At 41.5% G+C, this 23,539-nt stretch overlaps 1 protein-coding gene across 2 annotated transcripts in view; it reads left to right on the top strand.

Annotated features, from left to right (window-relative positions):
• RFTN1 (raftlin, lipid raft linker 1) overlaps nucleotides 1–23,539 on the top strand; it is a 203,794-nt gene that overhangs the window by 56,465 nt on the left and 123,790 nt on the right. For both annotated transcript variants that reach the window (XM_028490143.2, XM_024115195.3), the window contains exon 3: nucleotides 22,218–22,404. In XM_028490143.2, coding sequence (XP_028345944.1) covers nucleotides 22,218–22,404 — 187 coding nt within the window. The remainder of the gene's footprint in view (nucleotides 1–22,217; nucleotides 22,405–23,539) is intronic.

Raw genomic sequence — 23,539 nt, 5'->3', positions numbered from 1 at the left:
TGAAATATTCATTACCCGGCCTTTGACTGAAATGTGCAGCTTGGGTCTTGGCCGATGGTGTTGGTGGTTGGCACCATTGATCCGAGTGTTCCATTCCCTGCTTCACTTTGCTTGCCCAGATGTGGTCCAAAGAGTTAAGAGGGCTGTTCAGACAAAACTGGGCTCAGTACACTCAGATGAAATGTCCACCTGGGCTTCCTGAGGTCTTCCCTGTGGGCTGTGAGTTTATTTATAACTTGATGGGGCTTGGGGGAAGGAGAAGGGAGGAGAGGAGGAGTCTCCTAAAATGAAAACCAAATATAGTTACTATAAACCTCCCCACGTGCAACTCACCACCAGCCTCCAATAAACGTACAAATATCAAAATAACACACAATAGAAAAAAATCACAATGCAAAAGAGAAATTGAGACAATTTCGGGGTTTTACAGGGCCAGAAAATTCCATGTAATTTACTTCTTCTGCAGTGTATATTTTACATACTGTACTACATTATCTGATTGTATGTAATATTCATGTGGATCTGGATCACCACTAAAACTCAGAAAAATTCAAACCAAAGCTATGTCCACATACAATGTTGAAATCAGCCAATCAGGTGGAAAATTCATGCTTTTGAAAACCTCTTGGTTTTAGTTATCTGAGAAGTAAACATCACATTTAATTTTCTTAGTTTTCTGTTTTAGTCTGCAAATGTCAAATAGCTCAAAGTTATAGAAAGAAAAAGAGATGAACTGAATGTATATAAATATTAGAGTTTACTTTTTTCTAGCATTTAAACAAATAATAGTGGTCAACATTTCTGTAATAATATGTTCTTTTTCATCTTTTTTCTATATCATGATACTGACTAGGTCATTATAGATAGAAGTGATAGTTAGTCAGGCAAGTGAATTCTAGAAAAACTAGAATTTTTAAGAAAATTTTGAGTGTAGATTTGAGTTTGAGTTTTCAGTCTTTTGACATATGGGAAATGAAAAATGGTCTTTCACTAGGGCAAAAGACTCTTCATGTAAGAGTTTAGATGTCTGAAACACTTTTTGGACATTACTTAGTCCTTTTTGGTTCTGTTCATTCAGTAAAAATTGAGGTGTACTGGTTTGTAACTTTATGGAATCCATGAAGCCGAGTATTATATTTTCAATTTACTGTGCAGATTTTTGTACTTGCAATCTGCTAGAAAAAAAAAGATGAACAGTAACTATAGCCTGAGACACTCTTCAAAAGGGACTAAAGTTTATGGAAAGTTGCCATGGTTTTGAGAATTCTTTTGGCTTCTTTGTGCTTTGGGTTTGTTTTGTATGCCTCTGAGTTTTTAGTTGCTGGAATTTGACATCTAAATAAGAGGCTGTTACTATGATATGTAAATAGAATGTATGGGTTGAGATACTTATCATTATGAATGTTGAAAGGACAATTTACGATTTACAAAGACGGAAAAGCTCAATAAAGATCCGTATTGAAGAGCTGGTGCAATAGGAAAGCTGTAGATAGATGGGCTTCTTGCGAATGAACAGAATTAATGACAATTGAGAGGAAAAATTGACTTCTCTGGTAGAAAGACGTTTTCCAAATGTCAGCAAGAACAGTATTCTCTCCTTTCCTGTGCCCTCACCTGGGCTAAAGGCTCTACTACCTGAGGCCCCAAGACCCACCCTGAGCATAACTGGACCCATAAATAGTACAGCAGACAGGTGCTCTGTGGATCTGTTTCCATCCCTGCCCACCAGACTGTGTAAGTCCATTGGCCAGACACCTGGTCTGGTTTCTTTTTATCTCCCTGGCACCTAGTACAAGCCTGGCACATAGCAGGCGGTCAGTAAATGTCTATTGAATTAATATGTCTTGAAGGCAAAAAATATTCTTCTTTTTGTGGCAATAATTTTTGTATTCATCTTATTCCCTGTCTTACGATGAGAGTCGTAGTTTAATTTTTGCTTCAGGTAGCATTTACCATTTTCAATCAGAGGAACTGAAACAAAAGATGAGAATGTTATTAGTTAAAATTCATAGAATTCAGTAACTTCTTTGGTAAGTTTGTAATGCTTATACTTCTGAAGTTTGAGCTTAAAACTGCCTTGAGACTTTTGGGGTACCTTGTATATTGTCAAAGAAGGTTTACTAATAACTGGTATTTGGTGTGTACTTACTATGTCTTAGGTCGCTAGCCCTTTTGATTTCTATAAAGATCCTGACACATAAATCCTGTTGCTGTCCCTTTTTATGCTTGGGGAAGCAAACGCACCAAGAGATTAAATAACTCACCCAATGCCACACAGCAAGTGTCCAAGCCAGGATGTGAACCCAGGAGATCTCACTGTAGAGGCTGCACTCCTAACCACTAAGGGAATCTGCCTCTGGGGAGTGACTGGCCTGAATGTGGTATTTGTTGAAGGGACCTCATTTACCCAGTCAGGCCTGTTGCTTAGTGGAGACATTGCACAGCCTGTGTAGAAGCAGTAAATCATCTGTACCAGCAGAGGCCATAAAACACATGTGCTGAACTATAAAATATTAAAGAGCCAGTTTTCTTGTCACAGAAAGTTGCACATTTACTTGTTGTAGTTCTTCTGGAGCTGGCATCTGTCATCCTGTAAACTTTTTATGGACGTGTTGCACACAAGGAGTGTTTAGATTTTACGACAGAAATGATTCTTGAAACAGTTGACATCTCTGTGTCAGCCAGAGGCCAGCAGTTCTCAGAGTGTGGTCTGGAAACCCCTGGGAGTTCCTAAGGACAAAATAATGTTCAAAATAATAGTGAGATCTTTATTTGCCTATTTTCACTCTTATTCTGTCACGTTACTTTTATTCTGTCACGAGTCCACGGTAGAATTTTCTAGAGGCTACGTGAAATAATTAGCATCATCGCTAATTAACATGTGCTTGGATATTATTGTTTTAAAAAATCTTAGTTTAAAATGTTCTAATATAATAAATTTCACTAGATATAATCCACATAAACAAAAGCTCTTGGGGAGTTTCCCAGAATTTTTAAGACTGAAAGAAAGATTCTTTTTTTTTTAGAGTTTGGTCAATAAATATAATTTATTTATTAATAAATTTATTCCAAATATACCTGAGTTTGCAATCCCTTTGCAATGTGTATGCAGTTGGGCAAAATGAAATTTGCCTGAGAAAGACAAGCTATTCTTCTCTTTGAGCTACCTCACATCTTTTAGAATATCCTCAAAGCCCTGAGTAACTTATTTCCTGAAAGGAAGGGTATTCTTTCTATATTCGTTCTCCAAAGATCGGGTCCTCATTCTAACCTACAGAGCGCACAGCCCTCGTTGCTGTAATTGTTAATAAGGCAGCCTGCTGAGTGGCAGAATCCATTTTTCTGTGTGATCAAAACTAAGCTGCATCCCTCCTTCCTGACCTTTCCTCAACTCCACTGCGAGGTTTTGAGAATTAGCTGTTCGTAGATCAAGTGCCCTTAATCAGTTCATCTTACATTACAATGTGAAGTTTCTCTCCTGTTCAGCAGAGAACTTGATTTTCATTTGATATGTGCGATCACAGAGTAGTAAGTGGATTCCCGGGAAATTTCATGAAGAGGAATGATAATGCAGAGATGGGGTGGAGAGCGTGGGAGTGTCGAGCTAATTGATTAGTTTAGAACCTTCTAATTTCCATGAGGAGTGGAGGGGCCCAATTTGTCTTTCTCCTCCTTGGCATGGTATTCTCACAGATTGTCTGATGTTTCATTATCATCTTGACAGAACAGCTGATGTCTAATTCTGTTGAGTAGGATATCCGTTGTGTTTTTGCCATGTGCATTTATTACTTCGTGATTAGATTATTTGGACTCTATTAGTTGATTATCTGAGAGCTGGGGGAGTGAGCTCAGAGGAGAGAGGACCTCTCTGGGTCCTGAATTTTCAGTGTCACTGGTCCTTTGAACGTAGTGGACACCTTCTCCCCCAGTGCTAATAGATTGCGCTTTGGGGCCCATAAATGCCTGGTGTGAACGTCCTCTCCTAATAAAACTTTTGGGCAGAATGTCCCTTCTTCAGAATTTTCCTCATCTCTACATACGGCCAGCTTCATGGTTTCCTGCCTGTCGTCACTGGCCCCTCGCCTGGTTCCAGGGTTAATTTGTGCGCTTGTCATCCTGAGGTTTTTATTTTCCTGCCCCTGACCTGTTTATGGAGCGTCTTCCCTGTGGGTTTGAAAACGCCCAGTTTCTAGCGTGAGGATTTTCACACCCACACGCAAAGCTCAGGCGAACAAATTGTGTTCATTGGCCAAATAAGCCTCCTTGGTGTCCCCTGCCCCCTAAAAATAACATCGTTCCTCCAAGTGACAGTTACAGAAAATCATCACAGAGCAAGTTTTTCTCACAACCACATACCACCTGAACAAACCGGGGTGGCTCTGCAAACGGTGCTGCAGCCGCTCCCTAACCCCATTGGTACCCGACCACCCGCCTGGAGTCTCCATCACTCGCCCAGACAAGGCCGGGTACCGGAGCGGGGACTTCGCTGGCTGCCAGCCCTCATTTGTCAGCCTGTCTTGCCACCTCTTTGGAGGACCAGGGATCTTGGGGGAGGCGACATGGTACAGAGGAAGAGGCAGTTTTACCCATTTGTCCTTCCCAGTAACTGACTCCGTATTCGTTCTCTCCTAGTTAGTTGTTTATTCGTTTGCTGAGTATTTATTGAATTCTGGTTATCAGCTAGGCAAAGAGGAGTCCAGTTGTGAGGGGGCAAAATGGGCAAGACAAAGTCCCAGCCTCTCTGGGGGAGGCGCTTAGAAACTGTGAGAGCTCCGGGGATGTCTGGAGAAAGGCTGAGGAAGCTTCTTCTAGAAGGAGCTGTGAAAGATGATAGGGGTTCTCTAGGCAGACAGGGACAGGCGGGGAGAGGAGAGAAGGTAGGCTGGGATCTCGTCTGTCTGCGTGGATTCCCACTTCCGCCACCACGCAGGCATCACTGATCCATTGGGAACTATCTCCTGGCGAGCTCACCCTTTGCCCACAGTCTTTTCCAGAACATGGCTTTTGAGGCCTCTCACACAATCCTTCTCAAACGTGAGGGAGCAAAGGAAGTAAATGGCCCTGGCTGTCCAGATGCAGATCTGACTCAGTAGATCGGGAAAATGGCCCGGGAGTCTGCATTCGTAAGCAAGCCTCCCCCGCCCCGCCCCCAGGTGATCCTGATGCAGGGGCTCAGCAGCTGTGTTGAGAAATAGGCCCTTGATCTCCCTGGGTTTACACAGGAGTACATGCCTAAAAGATTCAGTGTATAGTAAACGGTGCAAACTTATTTATTTATTTATTTATTTATTTTTTTTGCGGTACGCGGGCCTCTCACTGTTGTGGCCTCTCCCGTTGCGGAGCACAGGCTCCGGACGCGCAGGCGCAGCGGCCATGGCTCACGGGCCCAGCTGCTCCGCGGCATGTGGGATCTTCCCGGACCGGGGCACGAACCCGTGTCCCCTGCATCGGCAGGCAGACTCTCAACCACTGCGCCACCAGGGAAGTCCTGCTCAAATTCTTTGTAGAGGTCTGCCAAGGCACCTGGTGACCTCTTGGCCTTGACCTTTGTCCTCTGCCTGCCCCTCTAGGAGTCCAGGGACATGGAGAAGATCAGCAACATGTTATTTGCATTTGCTCACCTGAATTACGTCAGTGCCCACTTTATAAATGTCTTTGAATATCACTGTGAACATTTAAATGTTAATATTGGATTTGCTTTTAAATAGTTGCTTTGCTTTCATGTGCCATACCCTGAAATGAAGCAAGACTGGTTTCTGATGGTTATTTATAATCACTAGGTAGCCATTCTTATTCTTCTGGTTCCCGAATTGTAGATTTCCTGGCTGTGAACATGGTGCACACATCCATGCTGTACTTGTTTTTTCCACCGTGATTACACTGCCAAATTCATTGAAGAAATACACGCTGCATTTCAAAGAAAGTCTTTGTTGTGATCAGCCTTTCAAGGAAAACACTGATCCAAGCAGTTGACTCTTGATGGAACGGAAACAAAACGCAGAACCTTGGAAGGAGCACCATGGAGGCCACAGTTGTGCAGAAGCAAGGAGACGGTGCCTGTTGGTTTCTAGGAGTCCTTTGTTCTGATCCTGCTGCACCCGTTACAGTTCTGTGGTACAGTGAAAAGAGCATGATGTGTAGTCCAGGGGTCTTTCAGAGTCCTGATTCTGCTGCTAGCTGTGTGTCTATGGCCAGTTGTTTAATCCCAGGGGACATCAAGTTATCTGTAAAATGAGGGGACTGACTGGCTTGGGCAATTAGGGAGACTTCATAGTGTCAAGGTTAAAGGCATAGGCTCTGAATGCCTAGGTTTGAATCTTAGGTCCACCACTTAGCAGCTGTGCAACGTTGGGAAAGTTACTGAACCTCTCTGATCCAGAGTTTCCTCATTTTTAAAATGGAGATAATAATAATACATAGCTCAGGGGTGGTTTGATAATTAAATGAGGATGCATGTAAAGCAAATAAAACAATGTCTGGCATAAGATATATGTTCAATGGAAGTTAGCTATCATTGTTATCACTGTTGTTCGTATTCTTTCTGAAACACTTCTATCATTTCACAAACATCATCATCGTCATCATCATCTTTAAGGGCTCTTTTAGCTATAAAATCCTTGGAAACCATGGTTCTCAGGAAAGCAGGTTAGAAAGCACTAAAACACTAAGTGGAAAAGAATATGATGGCTGGGGAAGAACAGGCTGCAGGGTCGTCAGATGACAGTTGACTTGTCCCCAGCCTGACTTTAGCTACATTTCTCCACTCACAGCTGTCTCTAAACGCTGGGATGGATGTTTCCTATTCCTTGTATTACTGAAGGGCTTGGCAATGCTGGCCACTCCCTCATTGTCATAGCTGAGACCAATATTGGTTAGTAAATCAAAGAAGTCGGTTTGTACAGAGAATCATTCATATATATATATATATATATATATATATATATGTAATATGCCTTAAACATTTAATTTAGCATCAAACACAAAAATATTGGTTAGTAAATCAAAAAAGTCGGTTTGTACAGAGAATCATTCATATATATATATATATATATATATATATATATATATGTAATATGCCTTAAACATTTAATTTAGCATCAAACACAAAAATTTACATTCATGTGCCTGTCTCTTAGATGTGGGGATGTGGTCTTTGATCATGTTTCTGATTAAAGATCTACATTATCTTTTTGTGTAAACCCTCAATATACCATCTAAACTTTTCAATTAAATTTTTTTTAAGATAGAGGGAGATGTTCGATGCATACAAAGCAATCGGAGTATAACATTGTACACTTAAAAGTTACTACTCCCTTCCTCTCTTATTATTTTCTCCCTCTCATCCACTTTGACAGCCATTTCTCTTAGCAGCTCTCTCTTATGGAATCCTAAGAAACAACTCTCGTTCACTCTATTTCAGTTTGTGTAATGATTGATTAAACTTCCCCTTCATAACCAGTGTAAGTGGCATCGGCAGGCTTGGGACTGGGCCCAGCTGGTGCAGCAGGAGGTCGCAGGTGTATGGTACAGTCTGCCAGGCCGGGCATCCTAGAAGGCAGGAGGGCTTTGGCTGACCCGGGGCCCTGGGTCAGAGGGGGGTCGCTTATGATGCTTTCTCCTGCTTCTTCTTCCCTCCTTCTTGGCTTCTCTCCCACGCTCTCCTGGTTTTCTCCCTACCTCTCTGGCTGCTCCTCTGCCTCCTTTGCAGATCTGTCCATCTTCGACTGGCCACTGAATGTGGAGAGTTTTGCCATCTCGGCTGTAGGCCTGCTGTTCCCTCTGTGTGTTCACGAGAGCTCTCGTCACGAGAGCTTATCTGAGCCCAGGCCCTCAGTGAGCGTTTATGCTTAGTAGATGATTCTTGGCCTTGTATCCCCAATGCAGAGTTCTCCTTTTTCTGAGCTGCAGACCTCATAGCCAGTGGCCTACTTACCGTTTCCTTTCAGATGCCACAGAGCTTGTTGCAGCCACCATGACCAACACCCAGCAGTGCCTATCACCGCCATCCATTCAGTCCCTGCAGACTGGAGCTCCAGGAGCTGTGTTCGCCATTTCTCTCTCCCTCATCTCCCAGCCATTTCTTTGGTTTTGTTTTCTTACGGGGGAAAAATAAAGAAGAAAGAAAGAGACTTGAAAATAGGGTATCCTAAGAAGGGGAACAGATATTAGGTTAGTTTTTTTAGTGTTTGTTAATCCTGGGTTCAGAGTACCTGTCCTGTCTCAGGAGCAGTCAGAGACAGGTTTATGTCTACCTGGTGTTGCTTGATGAAACTAATTGCCTACAGAAGTCCCTGGATGCAGTACAGGTATGAGAGACATTCATACCTGACCAGGCTGCTGGCAGACTTCAGGTCATACAGCTAGTGAGGGGTGGCACTGAGATTTCACCTCAGGTAGCCCCTGAGCTATGTATTATTATTATCTCCATTTAAAAAATTAGGAACCTCTGGATCAGAGAGGTTCAGTAACTTTCCCAAGGTTGCACAGCTGGTAAGTGGTGGACGCAAGATTCAAACCCAGGCATTCAGAGCCTATGCCTTTAACCTCAACACTGTGAAGTCTCTCTCATTACCAAAGCCAGTCCCCTCATTTTACAGATCATAACATGATGTCCCCAGGGATTAAACGACTGGCTATGGACACAGAGCTAGCAGCAGAATCAGGACTCTAAAAGACTCCTGGACTCCAACCCAGCGCTCTTTCCACTACACCACAGAAGTGCAACCTTGGCCGCTACACCACCCATCTCTGCCTTAGCCAGCTTTGAGACATCACCAACTTTCTACCCTATAATTCAATTCCAGGTTTCTGTTCTCTATTTGCATACGTTGTTTAGAATTAAGACAGACTGAACTGCAGTGGTAAAAAAGTAATAATAATACTCACTTCTTACTAATATGTGGGAATTCAGAATATCATGAAGCCTTCATCCTACCCTCAAAGGAGCCAGGCAGGGAATCCCAGGAAGGGAGACGGCTCTGTTAAATAGAAACGTGACCACAGGGATGTTTATTAAGTGCGTGAGGGAGAATTTGCATTTCTGGAATGTAACATAAATCATCCAGAAAATCCAGTCCAAAGCACTTCCAAGGACTTAAAATAGACTGAAGGTCTAGTGATATTTCTGATATGAATAATCTCAGCCATGATGCTGGCTGGCTGGTGGCCTCTGCAGCTGTTTCCGGTTTTGCCAGAACAGTGATTTGCAGGTGAGATGCTCAGTTTGAGATTCCCCGCGTGGGGGGAGAGGTAAGATGCGGGAGGGCGTTTGGAGCTGCCGATGGAGCAGGGACAGAAAAAGGCTGGAAACCCGCTTGCTCCAGAGAAGTGAACACTTTAGGAGCTGGTGTGATTGTGATACTAGGAAGTCTCCAAGAGCAAATATTCAAGGGCTCAGGGACCAAAACATCGAACGCGAAGATTGTAGGAAGTTTTGCTTTTTCCCTCCAATTTGGAGTAGTGACAATGAGTAAGAAGAAACGATTTAATGTGCTTGAAGGCAGGTGACTCACTGATCCCACACTGTAAATATTCTGGCAGCTTTGCCCCATTCCTTGGTGTTACAGGTTTATTTTGGGAAGAGACGTGACCTTACTGATGGCTGTGGCTAACGGATGCTTAGTAAGGAGTTAAATTGGCAGTTTAATAAAAGTAGAGCAGGGATCATGTTTTTTGGACTGAAATAAGTTTAAAATAAATAAATAAATAAAATAATTAATTTATTTAAAATAAAAGGTTCTAGATCAAGCCTATCCAGTTGAAATATAATGTGAGCCATAGATCTAATTTAAAATAAAATTAGAGAAGGGATCATGTTTTTTGGACTGCAGATTAGTTTAAAATAAAAAATTTAAGTAAGTAAATACATAAATAAATTTAAAACAAGAGGTTCTAGAACAGACCTTGTCCAATAGAAATATAACGTGAGGCATGAATCTAAAATATTCTCGTAGCCACATTAAAAAAATTAAAATAGGTAAATTAATTTTAACGATATATTTTATGTAACCCAGTATATTCAGAATACTATCATTTCAACATGTGATCAGTAAAACATTCTGAGATATTTCACATTCTTTTTTTTCTACGAAGTCTTTGAAATCTTGTGTGTTTTTCACACTTCCAGCGTATCTCAGTTCACACTAACTGCATTTCAAGTGGAAGAGAGGAAAGAAGGAAGGGAGGGAGGAACTGTTAGAGAAACCTTATGAGCACATAGATCCCTATCAGATCTCACTGGCAAGCTCCAAGGCCAAGCTTCCGGGTGGTCCATTTCAGTATGTATCACTGGCCGAATCAGGGAAGTCCTTTTTCCTGCCTGGGTAATATCCATCTTTCCCTTCTTGTGCAAACTGTCATTGATAGATGGCATTTTTCTGGGTGTCAATACAAATTATTTTATTTTTTTACCATGTTTCTTCTCTGTTTTATTATTCTGAAGAATATCTGTTGCCCATTATTCTACTTCATCTCATTCTCAAGCTTTTCTGCTCTTCCACTGAACTACATGAGAAGGCAGCTGGGAGGGACTTACATGCATGCATAGACCCCGGACACCATCAGGGCCTCCCCCTTTTAATAGTGGGTACCAAAATGTCTCTTCAAATCAGTCTCCCGAGGCATCACAGACCCCCATATCTTATATGGCAAAAAATAAACTGGAGAGTACCGATGACAATTTTGCATGCAAATTGTTTAGCGGAGCCCGCGTGTACGATTTTCTATTTCCACGCACCAATTTGGGAGTTTGTGCATGAAAGTAGTAATTGTTCATGCAAAGCTGAACATGCAGGTGCTCGAAACCTTTTTTAGAGCATGAGACCTGTCTGGTCCTGTCCTCATTTGAGTTCTGTTGAATCTTTTGTGATGTCATACACATAAGAATTTTATTTATTAAAACGCATTTGAAATATATGGAACTTTTGGTAAGTTTGTGAATGGTTTATTGACTGTGCCACAGAATACGTGGTGTGTCTCCACTACAGCAAGGAAAGGAGAATCCACTGATGTGCATTTGTTGGTGTGTCTGGGGATCGTGCCTCTGAACCTACGAGTGGGCTTCCTTTGTGGGTAGAAGTTGTACTAAGCCTGGAGAGAGGGCTTCCCTGGTGGCGCAGTGGTTGTGCGTCCGCCTGCCGATGCAGGGGAACCGGGTTCGTGCCCCGGTCCGGGAAGATCCCACGTGCCGCGGAGCGGCTGGGCCCGTGAGCCATGGCCGCTGAGCCTGCGCGTCCGGAGCCTGTGCTCCGCAATGGGAGAGGCCGCAGCAGTGAGAGGCCCGCGTACCGCAAAAAAAAAAAAAAAAAAAGAAGCCTGGAGAGAGTGGGGTTTATTCTGTCATAAGCACTTAAAACTAGTCTTGTGCATGGTGAATTTTTATGCTTTCCAACAGTTTCCACAGTGTATTATTTTATCGTATTATATTCTGAAATAAAAAATACTCTCCTAAGTAAAGACTTTATTGACATACCAATGTAAAACTCTGTTATAGAGTGGAGACCCTTATGATAATGACTCAGGATAAAAAGAAATACTAATATTCTCTTGTGTCCTGTGTAAATGCCAAACTGAAGTGCACTTATGCCATTGGGGCACCAGACTTTTGGGGAAATTCCTTTTTTTTTTTCCATTTTATGCTGTTTGGGGTTAAGATGCATGATCTTTGTGCTGTCATTTGGCCGCCTCAGCAAAGTGAAATGTTTTACATTCTTCCTTCGCTTCCGTTGTCATACCAAATTTGATTTTTTTCCAGAGGCAGATTTTCACATTTGGGAATTATTATGACTCATAGCAGCTTTTTTTTTCTCCTTGCTGCTCTTGTATCTCCTGCTCATACCACAGGGGAGAGAGGAAGGAAGGATGGCACAGTGGAGGTGAGGTGTCCTTTCTCCTTGGGTGGCTGAGGTGAAGGGTTGGGTGGGAGGTGCAGGTGACACTGGTGGTTAAAAGAAGGTTTCCTGGAGGTGCCTGGTAGTGATGGTTGCACAACAGTGTAAATGTACTTCAGGCCATTGAATTGTACACTTAAATATGGCTAAAATGGTACATTTTTAATGTATATTTTACCATGGTTAAGAAAAAAAGTTCATCACTGGGTGATGGTTTTCTAGGACTATTTATGGTTTCTTTCATCTTGGTATCGTGGCTAATTTACTTTGGAGCCCAGAGGGGGGACTTCAAAGTTAACTACGCCCCCGAGTAGCTGCAGGTGGCAGTTTGCATTGGCCTTTCTTTGATGGAAAAAGTACTGGTGTGGTCATGACGTGTGGCCGTACCAATCAATGGAGAATTTCTTCATTTAACGATGATTGTTAATGAGCTTTCTCCAGGCACTCTGGGTTGGCCAGCTTGTTGGCGAATAAACCTGGCCTGGGCTCTGGCCTGGCAGAACTTATTTATTGGGAAGGACAGAAAAAAAATTAAATGAATAATTTGTATAATTAAAAATAGTGATTAATGTTACAACAAACGAATGGTAAGTAATCATAAGAGCAGTGCTGTCCAGTGGAAATATATGTGAGCCCCATATGTGAGTTTAAATTTTCCTGTAGCCACATTTAAAACAGGTAGAAATTCATTTTAATATATTCTACTTAATCCTCAACTATCCCAAATATTGTCATTTCAGTGTGTTACCAATATAAAAAAAAACTTCTTTACTTAGGTATTTTACATTCTTGTTTTCGTGCCAAGTCTTTGAAATCTCATGTACATTTTACACGTATGGCACATTCAGTTTGGACTAGCAACGTTTCCAGCGCTGAAGATTTTCAGTGCTGATTCCTTTTATGCAAAGTCTTGAGACTTTCTCATGGAAATCCATATAGGGTCTCATTTACATTCTAAATAGTTTCATTTCCATATTGTTTGTACATAGTCATTAGTGGCTGGTCTTTGATGAAATCAGTTTATTGTATTCTCAAAATCAAAAGAGAACTTCAGGAGTGTCAGCTTTCGTGCTCTCACGCTCAGTTAGGAAAATGGCGTAAAATACTGATAACTAGCTTCCCTTCTGACTCATGCTAAGCTCTTCTTGGATCTGGTGTGGATAAGTTTGGTTAGAAGTTCTGAAGACTTGGTAATCCTTCATGTCTTCTCTTCTCTATAAAAAGTACTTTTAAGTGTGTGAAATATTTTATTAATACTCTGGGTTCAGTTTCTAGCTGGTTGCCTTTAATATTTGAATACTCTCACTGTGAGATCTAAGCAGCGCGGTGCCTGGTGTTTCTTGAAAAGCTTTCTGGATGAATCTTAGCCTGTGTCTTCTCTGACAAAATGGACTGGTGAGGTGAGATGAGCAATTGTGCCATCTTCGGAGTCTGATCAGTGGGTATCGTCAACAGGAATTATTCAGGCCCTCTCCTTACAAACACCTAGACATTGAATTTTTTATAGTACGGTATTGTGTGTGTGTGTGTAATTCAATGACTGTGTGTGACTCTTTGGAATGACAAGCAAACCAATAACAGCTTGACTCCCTGCTCCCCTTTACAGCCTCCCTTTTTGTCACAGGTCTGATGTTTAATAAGCATCTGTGGACCAGTGGCCTGCATCTTAGGAACTCATTTGATGAGCATCTGTTGCTTTGTCAATTACTGCCTGGTCGACCTGTAGGATCCTAGGTTTATGGAAGCTTAAAGAAGTGCTTTTACTCCTACTGAGATTTCCCTATTGAGTTTATCCATGATTTAGTTAAGGTGTTAAGAATTGTGTTTTATGAAAGCAGATTGGTGGTTGCCAGGGGCTGGGGGAGAGAGGATGGGGAATAACTGCTTAATGAATATGCAGTTTCCTCATTTTAGAACTAGACAGAGGTGATGGTTGTATAACATTGCAAATGTATTAAATGACACTGAATCATTCACTTTTAAATGACTGATTTTTATGTTAAGGGAATTTCACTCCAATTAACAAACTATGAAAGAATAAATAGTGTTTTAATGGTGTGGTCTCCTGAGCCTGGATGTGTGGGTTTTTTTAAGTTTCAGAAACATGAGTTTATTTGATAAAAAGATGACAGAAATCTGAATTTGAAAATCCTAAAATGAAAGGTTTATGCCACAGATTTAGAAATAACACCGAAGACACGGGCTGCAAACATTATTTAAAAAATCGAATTCCTGAGACTTCCCTGGCGGCCCAGTGGTTAAGACTCCACGTTTCCACCGCAGGGGCCGCAGGTTCGATCCCTGATTGGGGAACTAAGATCCTGTAAGTTGTGCGGCGTGGCCAAAAAAAAAAAAAAAATGAATTCCCATTTTTTACTTATACAGTGAAAAACCCCACATCGAAAAGTGATTGATTTTACTTTTTTGCTAAATTGGATCTACTGCAAAGTTCAGCCAGATTGATGTTATAGAAATGGTGGCCTTCCAGGAAATTAGAGAAAAAAAGATTGAGTTGAACAGTGTCATTATCAGTTTCACCTGAGAAGGAAATGACCCGGGGAGATAGTGTCTCTCTCTCCTGTTGGGCTCCCTGGTATTGACAGATCTATTAGTGGATGTAATTAGAAAAGCAAAGTTGGGACTTTGAATAATTAGGTGAAAGTCACAAATGATTGCTGGGCAAAATCATAGGAGCTGTTGAGGGTCAGCGTGTGTCGCCTGCTGTAGAGACTTGAGTGAGATGTGAAGTCTTCGTGCGCAGTGCTTTCTTCCTTGTGTTGGAAGCTGGTACCTTCCCTATAATGAAGTTTGAATTAGGAGAAACATCGCTTTGGCTCTTCTGCAGATGTCTGAAGGGCTTCGTTTCCAGGGAATAAACAGGGCTGCAGAATGTTTCTGCTAAACAAACATAGTCATAGCAAAAACACAATCTCCTTTGTCCCAGGAGTGTTAAGAAATATGTGGTTGTGTAGATTATGCTTTTCCCCCTGTTTTCCTTCCTTTCTTTTTAAACTCCTGGAATAATGGTTTATTTATTTCTATGGAGTTATTTTCTGAAAGAAAAAAAACACCCCACTTATTTCAAAACAAAACCTTTGGACTCTCATGTTACCCAAAATACCTTTCTAGCAGTACTTTCTGTGTTTTGATTTTTAAAAAAGCCTCTCATTGGTAATTGAATGAGGGAAAAAAAGATTTCCAAGGGATTTGAAATATAGTTATGTGGTTCTAACCTCTTTGTTCATGTCTACATCAGTATAGAAAAGGGAGGGATTTGGGGTTAACATATACACAATACTATCTATAAAATAGATAACCAACAAGGACCTACTGTATGGCACAGGGAACTCTACTCAATATTTTGTAATAACCTATATGGGAAAAGAATCTGAAAAAGAATATACATATATGTATGTATGTATAACTGCATCACTTTGCTGTGCACCTGAAACTAACACAACATTGTAAATCAACTGACTTCAGTTTTTAAAAAATGTGATATATACATACAATGGAATATTATTCAGCCTTGAAAAAGAAAGAAATCCTGACGGATGCTGCAACATAGATGAACTTTGAAGAAATTATGCTAAGTGAAATAAGCCAGTCACAAAAGGACAAATATATGATTTCGCTGGTATGAGGTACCTCCAGTAGTCAAATTCATAGAGACAGAAAGTAGAAAGGAAATAGAGCCGTGTGTCAAATACCTGCGGACATGTCCTTGAAGACTTGGATAAGTCGTGATGATGTAGGAATGAGCACACTGGTAAGCTGGTCATTTCCTGACTGGCAGTCACACCGTCCCTTGGCAGTGCCACCATCAGGGAGGGGAAGGGTGTGGGGCATCCATCCTCCCACGTTTATCAAATGCCCCAGCCAGACACTGCGACCTACCAGGTCTTGGCTTTGGGCCATATGGGGTTGAAAATAAAATAGGACTTACTTGCCAAATCTAAAGATTAGGAGAGTTTCTATGAGGATCAAGATTTCTGACTTCTTGAAGGTAAAAACTCGACGTTCTGGCACCAATGGGCCCACGTGCCCATTGGCAGTAACCAGGCTAGAAGGACAAGATGCCACCCCCTTGGGGAGGTGGGCCCTCTGTGTTCACTGCTCATCCCCTGGCTCTGTCTCTTACTTACTTTATCCATCTGGGCCCTGGGGCCCCAGTTCCTGGCCTTGGGATCTGTCCCAGACCTGCTACAGGTCATAGGATGAGACCCAGCCCCTGCCAGGCTGGAGAACTGGGCTTTGTACAGTAGCAGCATGTGTCCCCATATGGGAAGAAGACAGCTCCCTGAGCTGGTGCACGGGGATGTCCAGCCTGGACCCCAGCTTGCAGACTGATTGCTGTTAACCAAGTGTATGAAACAAGACAGTTTAGAAAGTGGAGAGAAAAATGTGACCTTCAAATGGGTGTTGGGCCCTAATGCTGACACTTCCTCAGGCTGGAGGGTAACACTGGCTAAGACAGCCCCATCAGTGCCCTCATCTTCAGCGGTGACTTTTATCCTGCTGCACCAGCAGCAGATTCTTTTACTGCCTCTGTTTCCATCTCTCTACCCACCCGAACATGTGGTTGTTCCTTATTCTCGTTTTGGCTCTGGTTTGGGAGGACTCTTTCAGTTCACGTTGGAAACATTTATTGTATTCTCCAATGTCACTTTTTAGTTAGAGACTTGTACCTTAGTCTCCAAATTGAAATGATAACATCATTGCATTTTAAAGTTGGAAGCTCCTTTGGGAATTGCCTGTCCGGGGTTTTCATTTTAAAAATGAGGGACCCAAGAGATGGGGTGGGAATTACATGACTTGCCCAAGGTTATGTGATTTGTAAATGAAATCAGGCAAATATTACAGAACAAAAATAGTGGAGAGGTCATTCTGATGGGTGGGGGTGAGAAATAGTCCAAGAGCCCACGACTGGTATGTTCATCCAAACAGATAAGTCATTCCCTTGTTTGTTTTCCTAGTAGTAATACTGGGGGATTGGTCACTTTACAAGAACCAGGGTTTCTTTTTAAGGTTAAAGTTCAAAAAGAAATGTGAAATTAGGCCTTTAATCATGTTTGCAGTCGGCGCTGTTTTTTTTTTTTTTTTATTATAGGATAGTTGAAATTTATTTTTATTTGTTTTTTAACCACGAAGCTCAACTTTGACAGCATGCATACCCAAAATTAAAGCTATAAAATTGCTGAGTTTTGACAGGAGATACATCTTTAGATTTGAAGATAAAAATTTTAAAGGTATTATATTTCATTCAGGAAGCATTTAGCTATAAAGTGGTTGATTGACTAATATTTTTAGTGCACTGATTTGGAGCGTGGAGGTGAAGGGCTGTGGATGGGGATGTGGAGGATCTGATGTCCCAGCACCGAATTGTCATCAGCAGCTGCAGCGGACCAGTCCATTCGCCACTCCCAGCACCACTGAACTCTGTTGTTCGGAGCTTCATCGTTTACGCACGCATCCTTACACATGTAAGGATCCCACGTGATGCTTATAAACACTCTCTGAGGGAAGACAGGCCCACGATGTCATCTCCGTTTTATACGCGGAAACTGACCATTCACAGGCCCAGGATCGATGCCAGGGAGGAGCACAGCTGATCCTAGAATCCCAAGTCTTCTAAACACGTCAACTGCTTTTATTCATTTTTAAGATTATAGGATCGTGCATAAGAGGAAAGAAACATACAAATTATCAAAATCTTGGCACAGGTTTATTTTACTGTAGCAGAAAGAGTCTGAAATACTCGAAACATTTACAAAATACCAACCTGTAGAGGCTGACTTTGAGGTCTCATATGTGATGACTCACAGATGCTCTTTATGTACAGTTTTATCACAGAAGAGGGGATCTTTGTGCCGCGTGGTATTTTTAGGTCTGATGGATATTATAAAATTACCCTCCAGAAGGGCTTACACTCCTACCAAAAGTTCATTCAGTTTTTTAAATAAAACAACAGCGTCTGTGACACACACGATTCTGTTGCTTCGTCATTTCCTGACAGTGCAGGAGACCTGCCCCTGGTTCCCCTGGAGCAACCTACATACAGGCCCACTCCTGTCCTTCGCAGGGCCCTGGACAAGAGGGCAAGAGATGTTGGGCTGGGCCGGCACTAGGGTGAGGCAAGTGAGGCAACATCTTTTAAAAAGAGGAGATCAGTAACAGGGCTGTGCCAAGCTTGAGGCAAAAGAAAAATCAATAATACGGATGCTGTCCTTAGTAAACTTTTTGATAGTTTGTTCATTATAGACTTTCGGCATTCATGTTCACTTTTTAACATATTGCATTTAATGTTGATTCGCAGTGGTTACTGAGTTTTTGGTGCTCCTTAAATGTTGCCCCCACAGCAGTGTCTCCCCGCTCGCCTCCCCCTAGTCTCTGTGCCGCCTTGGGCCTGGGGGTGCACACAGACTCGGGGAGAAGCCTGTGCAGAACCCCGCAGGGGGCCTGGAGCTGCCACGGCAGGGACAGCCAGGGTCCTGGCTGTGTGGAGTTGGGGTGCGGGTCACAGGTGGGTGTGTGCCCTTAGATCCAAAGGTTCCCTGCCCTTTAGAGGCGTGCCAAAGGGAAACCCTCTAGAAGGTAGTTCTCAGCCTCTTAATCTCCTCGAGGGCTTGTGAAGACATAGATGGCTCCGATTCCGATTCGGTAGGTCTGGGGTGGCGCCCAAGGGTCTCCATTTCCAAGGATTTTGGGTGTCGCCTCTGCTGCTGGACGGTGGGGCAGGCTTGGAGAGGCTGCCCCTCTGGTCCGCCGGGTTGCTGTGCCTAGGAGTGTGGACGGGCTCAGTGTTCTTTTCAGACGTACCTTCAAGATTTTTTTCTATCTGGCGGCATATGTAGAATGTACTCTTCAAGGGAAAGATTGCATGCTTTCCAGCTTTCCTGGCCAGCCTTATCTTTGTCACTGTTATTCATGGCGATTTCTCCAGGATGCTGGACACTTGCTTTAGAATGACTCATTGCTGTAGATTTTTCTTCCTGTAAATTTCTTGCCTGATGTATGGAAGTGAGGGCTACAGTGGCTGATGTTAAGAGTATTCTTAAGTACCCCTAGATTTTGTTTTTAAGTTTGTTTTAAAGTAACACAGTATTTTAAAAAATACATTAAAATTTTAGGTATTTTTCACATGTAAAGAAGAAAATTAAAATGTCTCATAAAGCCTCCACCCAAATGATTGCTGTATTGACGGTAATAGTATTGAAAGTACAAAATAAAGTAAAAACTACCTTCTCATCCTCACCTCCCTACTCCAGTCTCTCCAATATTGATGTTTTTGTTATTTTTTCCAGAAAAAATTTTATCCATGTCTATCTATCCTTCTAATTTTTTAATACTAAAGTATCCTGTGATAAACGCTGTTAGACACCTTGTCTCTTAACTTAGTCATGGATCTTGGGCACATTTTCATCCGCATGTAACACATATTAATGGTTCAGAGGATTCATCATTGGGGTGTCCCAGTGTTGAGCTAGCCCTCCAATGAAGAACTCCTTGGTTCTAGGTTTTTGCTGTTGTGATGACCCTGTAATGAATATCTTTACCCACATATCTTGAGAAACATTTAGGAGTCCAGCCATAGGCATAAAACTCAGTGGCAAGGTTGCTGGACAAAGTGCAAATGCACTTTTAGGATTGAGGGAAAATACCACACGGCCCTCCAGAAAGGTTCACCACTATCAACCGCCATGAGCATGACTGTTTCTCCAACATTCTTGCCCACGATGGAGATCACAGAAGTAAAAGGAGAAAAAAACCCAATTCAAATAGCAATAAAATATAAAATAACTAGGAATAAACTTCACAAGTGTGCAGTATCTATGTGAAGAAAATTTTAATATGCACCCGAGGGACCCCAAAAGAGTCTTGAATAAACGAAAATCATGCAATGTTCTTGGATGGAAACTTGCAGCGTGATGAAAGTATCCATTCTCAAGAGGTTGATGTTGTTAACTTTCTGTAAAATATTGTTTGGCTTCAATTTCCAATTCCTGTGGATTAAAAATATAATCAAATAGTGTGAGGGGGAGCAATAAATTAGGAGTTTGGGATTAACATATCCACACTACTATATATAAAATAGATAACCAACAAGGACCTACTGTACAGCACAGGGAACTATATTCAATATCTTGTAATAACCTATAATGGAAAAAAATCTCAACAAAAATAGACATATATAGATAGGTATAACTGAATCACTTTGCTGTACACCTGAAACTAACACAACATCATAAATCGTAAATTAACTATACTTCAATTTTAAAAATGGTTAAAAAGAAAAAAAATCCATTCTCTCTCAGTTCAGCTGTAATTTGAACATGATCCGATAAAAGTATCAACAAGATTTTTTTTTTGAGGGACAATTTGATGACCTGATTTTAAAGACCATTTGGAAAAACAAATAATTGAGAAGAAACAGGAAGATTCAGAAAATAAACAGGAAGATAGGAAGATTCAGGAAATAGCCTGACCAGATTTTAAAACATAATATGAAACTAAAATTGTTAGAATAGATTAATAGATCACTGTCATAGACTTAAATATACTTACGAATATAATATATGATAAAGGTGGCATCTCAAATCAATGCGGAAAAATGGATAAACTGGGGGTGGGTGGGAAAAGTTGAATTCCTACTGCATAAATTCCAAATGGAGCAAAGATTTGCATGCAAAAACTGAAATATTACTACAGGAAATCACAAGAGAATTGTTTTATATTCCAGGTCTCTCTGCTATGACATAAAACTCAGAAGCCATTGAAGGCAAGAATGATAAATTCAACTTTATTAAAAAAAATTCTTCATCGCAAAACCCATGTCATGCAAAGTCAAAAGACAATAATTTGGGAAAGATATTTGCAACTGTTATTACAAATAAGAAATGAATTTCCTAATATATAAAGAGCTCCTACAAATCAATAGAAAAAAGACCAATAACCCAGTAGAAAACTAGGCAAAGATTTTGAACAGTTAACAGAAAAGGCAACATAAATAGCATTTAAACATGAGATGTTTAATAAGAAAAAGTACAAATTACATAATGAGAAATATAAATTACCACCTCACAGGGATCATTTTTTTCTCCGTGAGATTAGCCAGGGCATGGGAAAAGAAATACCTTTGTACCTCACTGATAACGGTAAGCCCTTACTGCACTGTGGAGGAGATTTGGCAGTCTCTAAAAAAATTACAATGCATTTATCTTGAGCCCAGCAATTCCACACCTAGGAATTAACTTTTTTAGGTATACCGTACATGAATGCATGTGAAATCATGTAGGAGTGATGTTTTTCGTTACAGTATTACTTATGAAAGCAAAAGTTTGAATAATCTGTGGTACCTCACAGTACCACAGATTGGAACACTTGTGCAGCTGTAAAGAGAATGAGGAAGAGCTCTGTGTACTGCCATGGAATGATCTCCAAGAAAAGGATACTGTTAATTGATAAAAATGGAGAAAAAGCTGGGTTGTAACATTATCCTACCATTTGTGTAAAAAAAGTGAGATAGATATATAAACTTATTTGTGTACAGATTCAGCGATTATTAACATATATACAAAAGAAAATGGATAGTACTGATTGCCTCTAGGGAAAGAGCCTGAGGGGCGGGGGATTGGGCTGGAAGACTTGTCACTTGAATCTCTTGACTTCTGAAATCTTGTCTGCCCTTCTCAAAAAGGTTTTTTTAAACCCCTATTTTAAAATAATTCAATAGGGGGAAAACACTTATTTGTTTTGTTTTGCATAGTTCTAATGTTGAGTTAATTTGAGTGTCCTTTCAAGTATTGATTACCCTTTTATGCTTTTCAGGAAATTGCCTGTTTGTAAATTTTGCCCATTTTTCTTGTTTTTGTTCTTGTTTCTGTTTTTTGCCTGTTAAAGAAATTACCCTTTTGTCTTAAGTGGCACAGAAATGTTGTTCCAGTTTGTCTTTGGACTGTGTTTTGCTGCTGCTTTTTGCCACCCGGCAATTTTACGTTTGTGTGCAGTTGTCATTGTCTTGTGATCCTCCTCCATCTTCATTTCTTTCTTTTTTATTTTCTGAGGGGGTGGAAGTGACTTTTCCAGTGTGATCTCTGAGAAACTGGCTCTAATTTTAAGCCATCCAGCCATCAGTACTTACGGATGAGTTGGAAATTAACCAGCAGTTTTGTAGGTTCCCTTGAAGACAGTAGTTAAGATGGGAACAGACTCATGTGACTGAGAGGCGACCTGGAGATTTTCTGCTGAGCTGAGGGGAGAGGGATGTGGATGCGTGGGGTGGCCGGTCTGGGTGGGTCTCTGATGAGCCTCCCCTCTCTCCACTCCCAGCCGAGCTCCCACGGGCCTCGGCCGTGAGGCTGGCCTCCCTTCGTGACCTGCCCGCCCAGCTGCTGGAGCTGTACCAGCAGGGCTTCTCGTTGGTGGCCCTGCACCCCTTCGTGCAGCCAACCCATGAGCGGGAGAAGACGCCCCTCGAGCACATCTTCAGGGCCATCCTGATCAAGAAAGCCGACAGGTAAGGCCTCTGAGGGTGGGCGGTTAGCTTAGCATCATGAGGTGCCTAATGTGTGTTGAGTGAAGAAGGGAGGGGAAAGGATTAGGGTTTGCGGGTGTGTGTGTGTGGAGTTTGTATCTGTTCCCAGGGCCTCTGCCCTCTGACAGGTAAGGCCAAACATTAGACAACTAAAGAGTTTCATAGCGTCTTGCAGCTGTCCACACCAGACGGCATAAGTAGAGAATCCACGTTACATCCTTTCCTCCTTTAATTTACTGGATTACACTCAGCTAGAAAGCTGTCTCCTTGAGGAGCTGTACTCCCAGAAGAGAGCGACTAGTGAAAGTATACTACTATTAATCTGCAAAGCGTGGCTGGAAGGCACACTAATTTTGGTCAGAGGCTGTGTACAAACTTCATATCTTCCCCCAAACTCCAGAAATACTTGAATATTTTGAACCCATCATACTTTCTGTCAATCACTTGGGAGGAAAAACAAAATTCACTTGAATCAAGTCCTGTAATTGATTTGGTCTTGATTTTGATTTTCAAGGCTTGGATGATGTTTTTCAATATGGCTTTCCCAAGAATGCTTACTCTTATATTTTTATTGGGTCTAATTAGGAAAAGAGAGGTAGAGATTGGTGTTTCAAAAGAGCAATATTAATTTTAAATGCTTTTTAAAAAATGGTGAAGGGGCACAGAGGGATAAACTAGGACCTTGGGATTAACATATACATACTACTATATATCAGTATAAAATGGATAACCAGCAAGGACCTACTTATTGTATAGCACAGGGAACTAAATATTTTGTAATAACCTATAAGGGAAAAGAATCTGTAAGAGAATATATATATATGTATATAAATCTGAATCACTTTGCTGTACACCTGAAACTAATACAACATTGTAAATCAACTATACTCCAAAAAAAATAAATGAATGAATAAATAAATAAATAAATAAAAACAATGAAGGTGGGATAGAAAGCACATTTTGTTTCTGCTGCTCTTGTAAAAATAAAAATTGGGGCTTCCCTGGTGGCGCAGTGGTTGAGAGTCCGCCTGCCGATGCAGGGGATGCGGGTTCGTGCCCCGGTCCGGGAGGATCCCACATGCCGCGGAGCGGCTGGGCCCGTGAGCCATGGCCGCTG

Source organism: Physeter macrocephalus, chromosome 1 (assembly GCF_002837175.3).
Source record: "Physeter macrocephalus isolate SW-GA chromosome 1, ASM283717v5, whole genome shotgun sequence".
NCBI lineage: Eukaryota > Metazoa > Chordata > Mammalia > Artiodactyla > Physeteridae > Physeter > Physeter macrocephalus.
The sequence above is the reverse complement of the archived record's forward strand: the minus strand, read 5'-3'. Positions and strand labels throughout refer to the sequence as shown.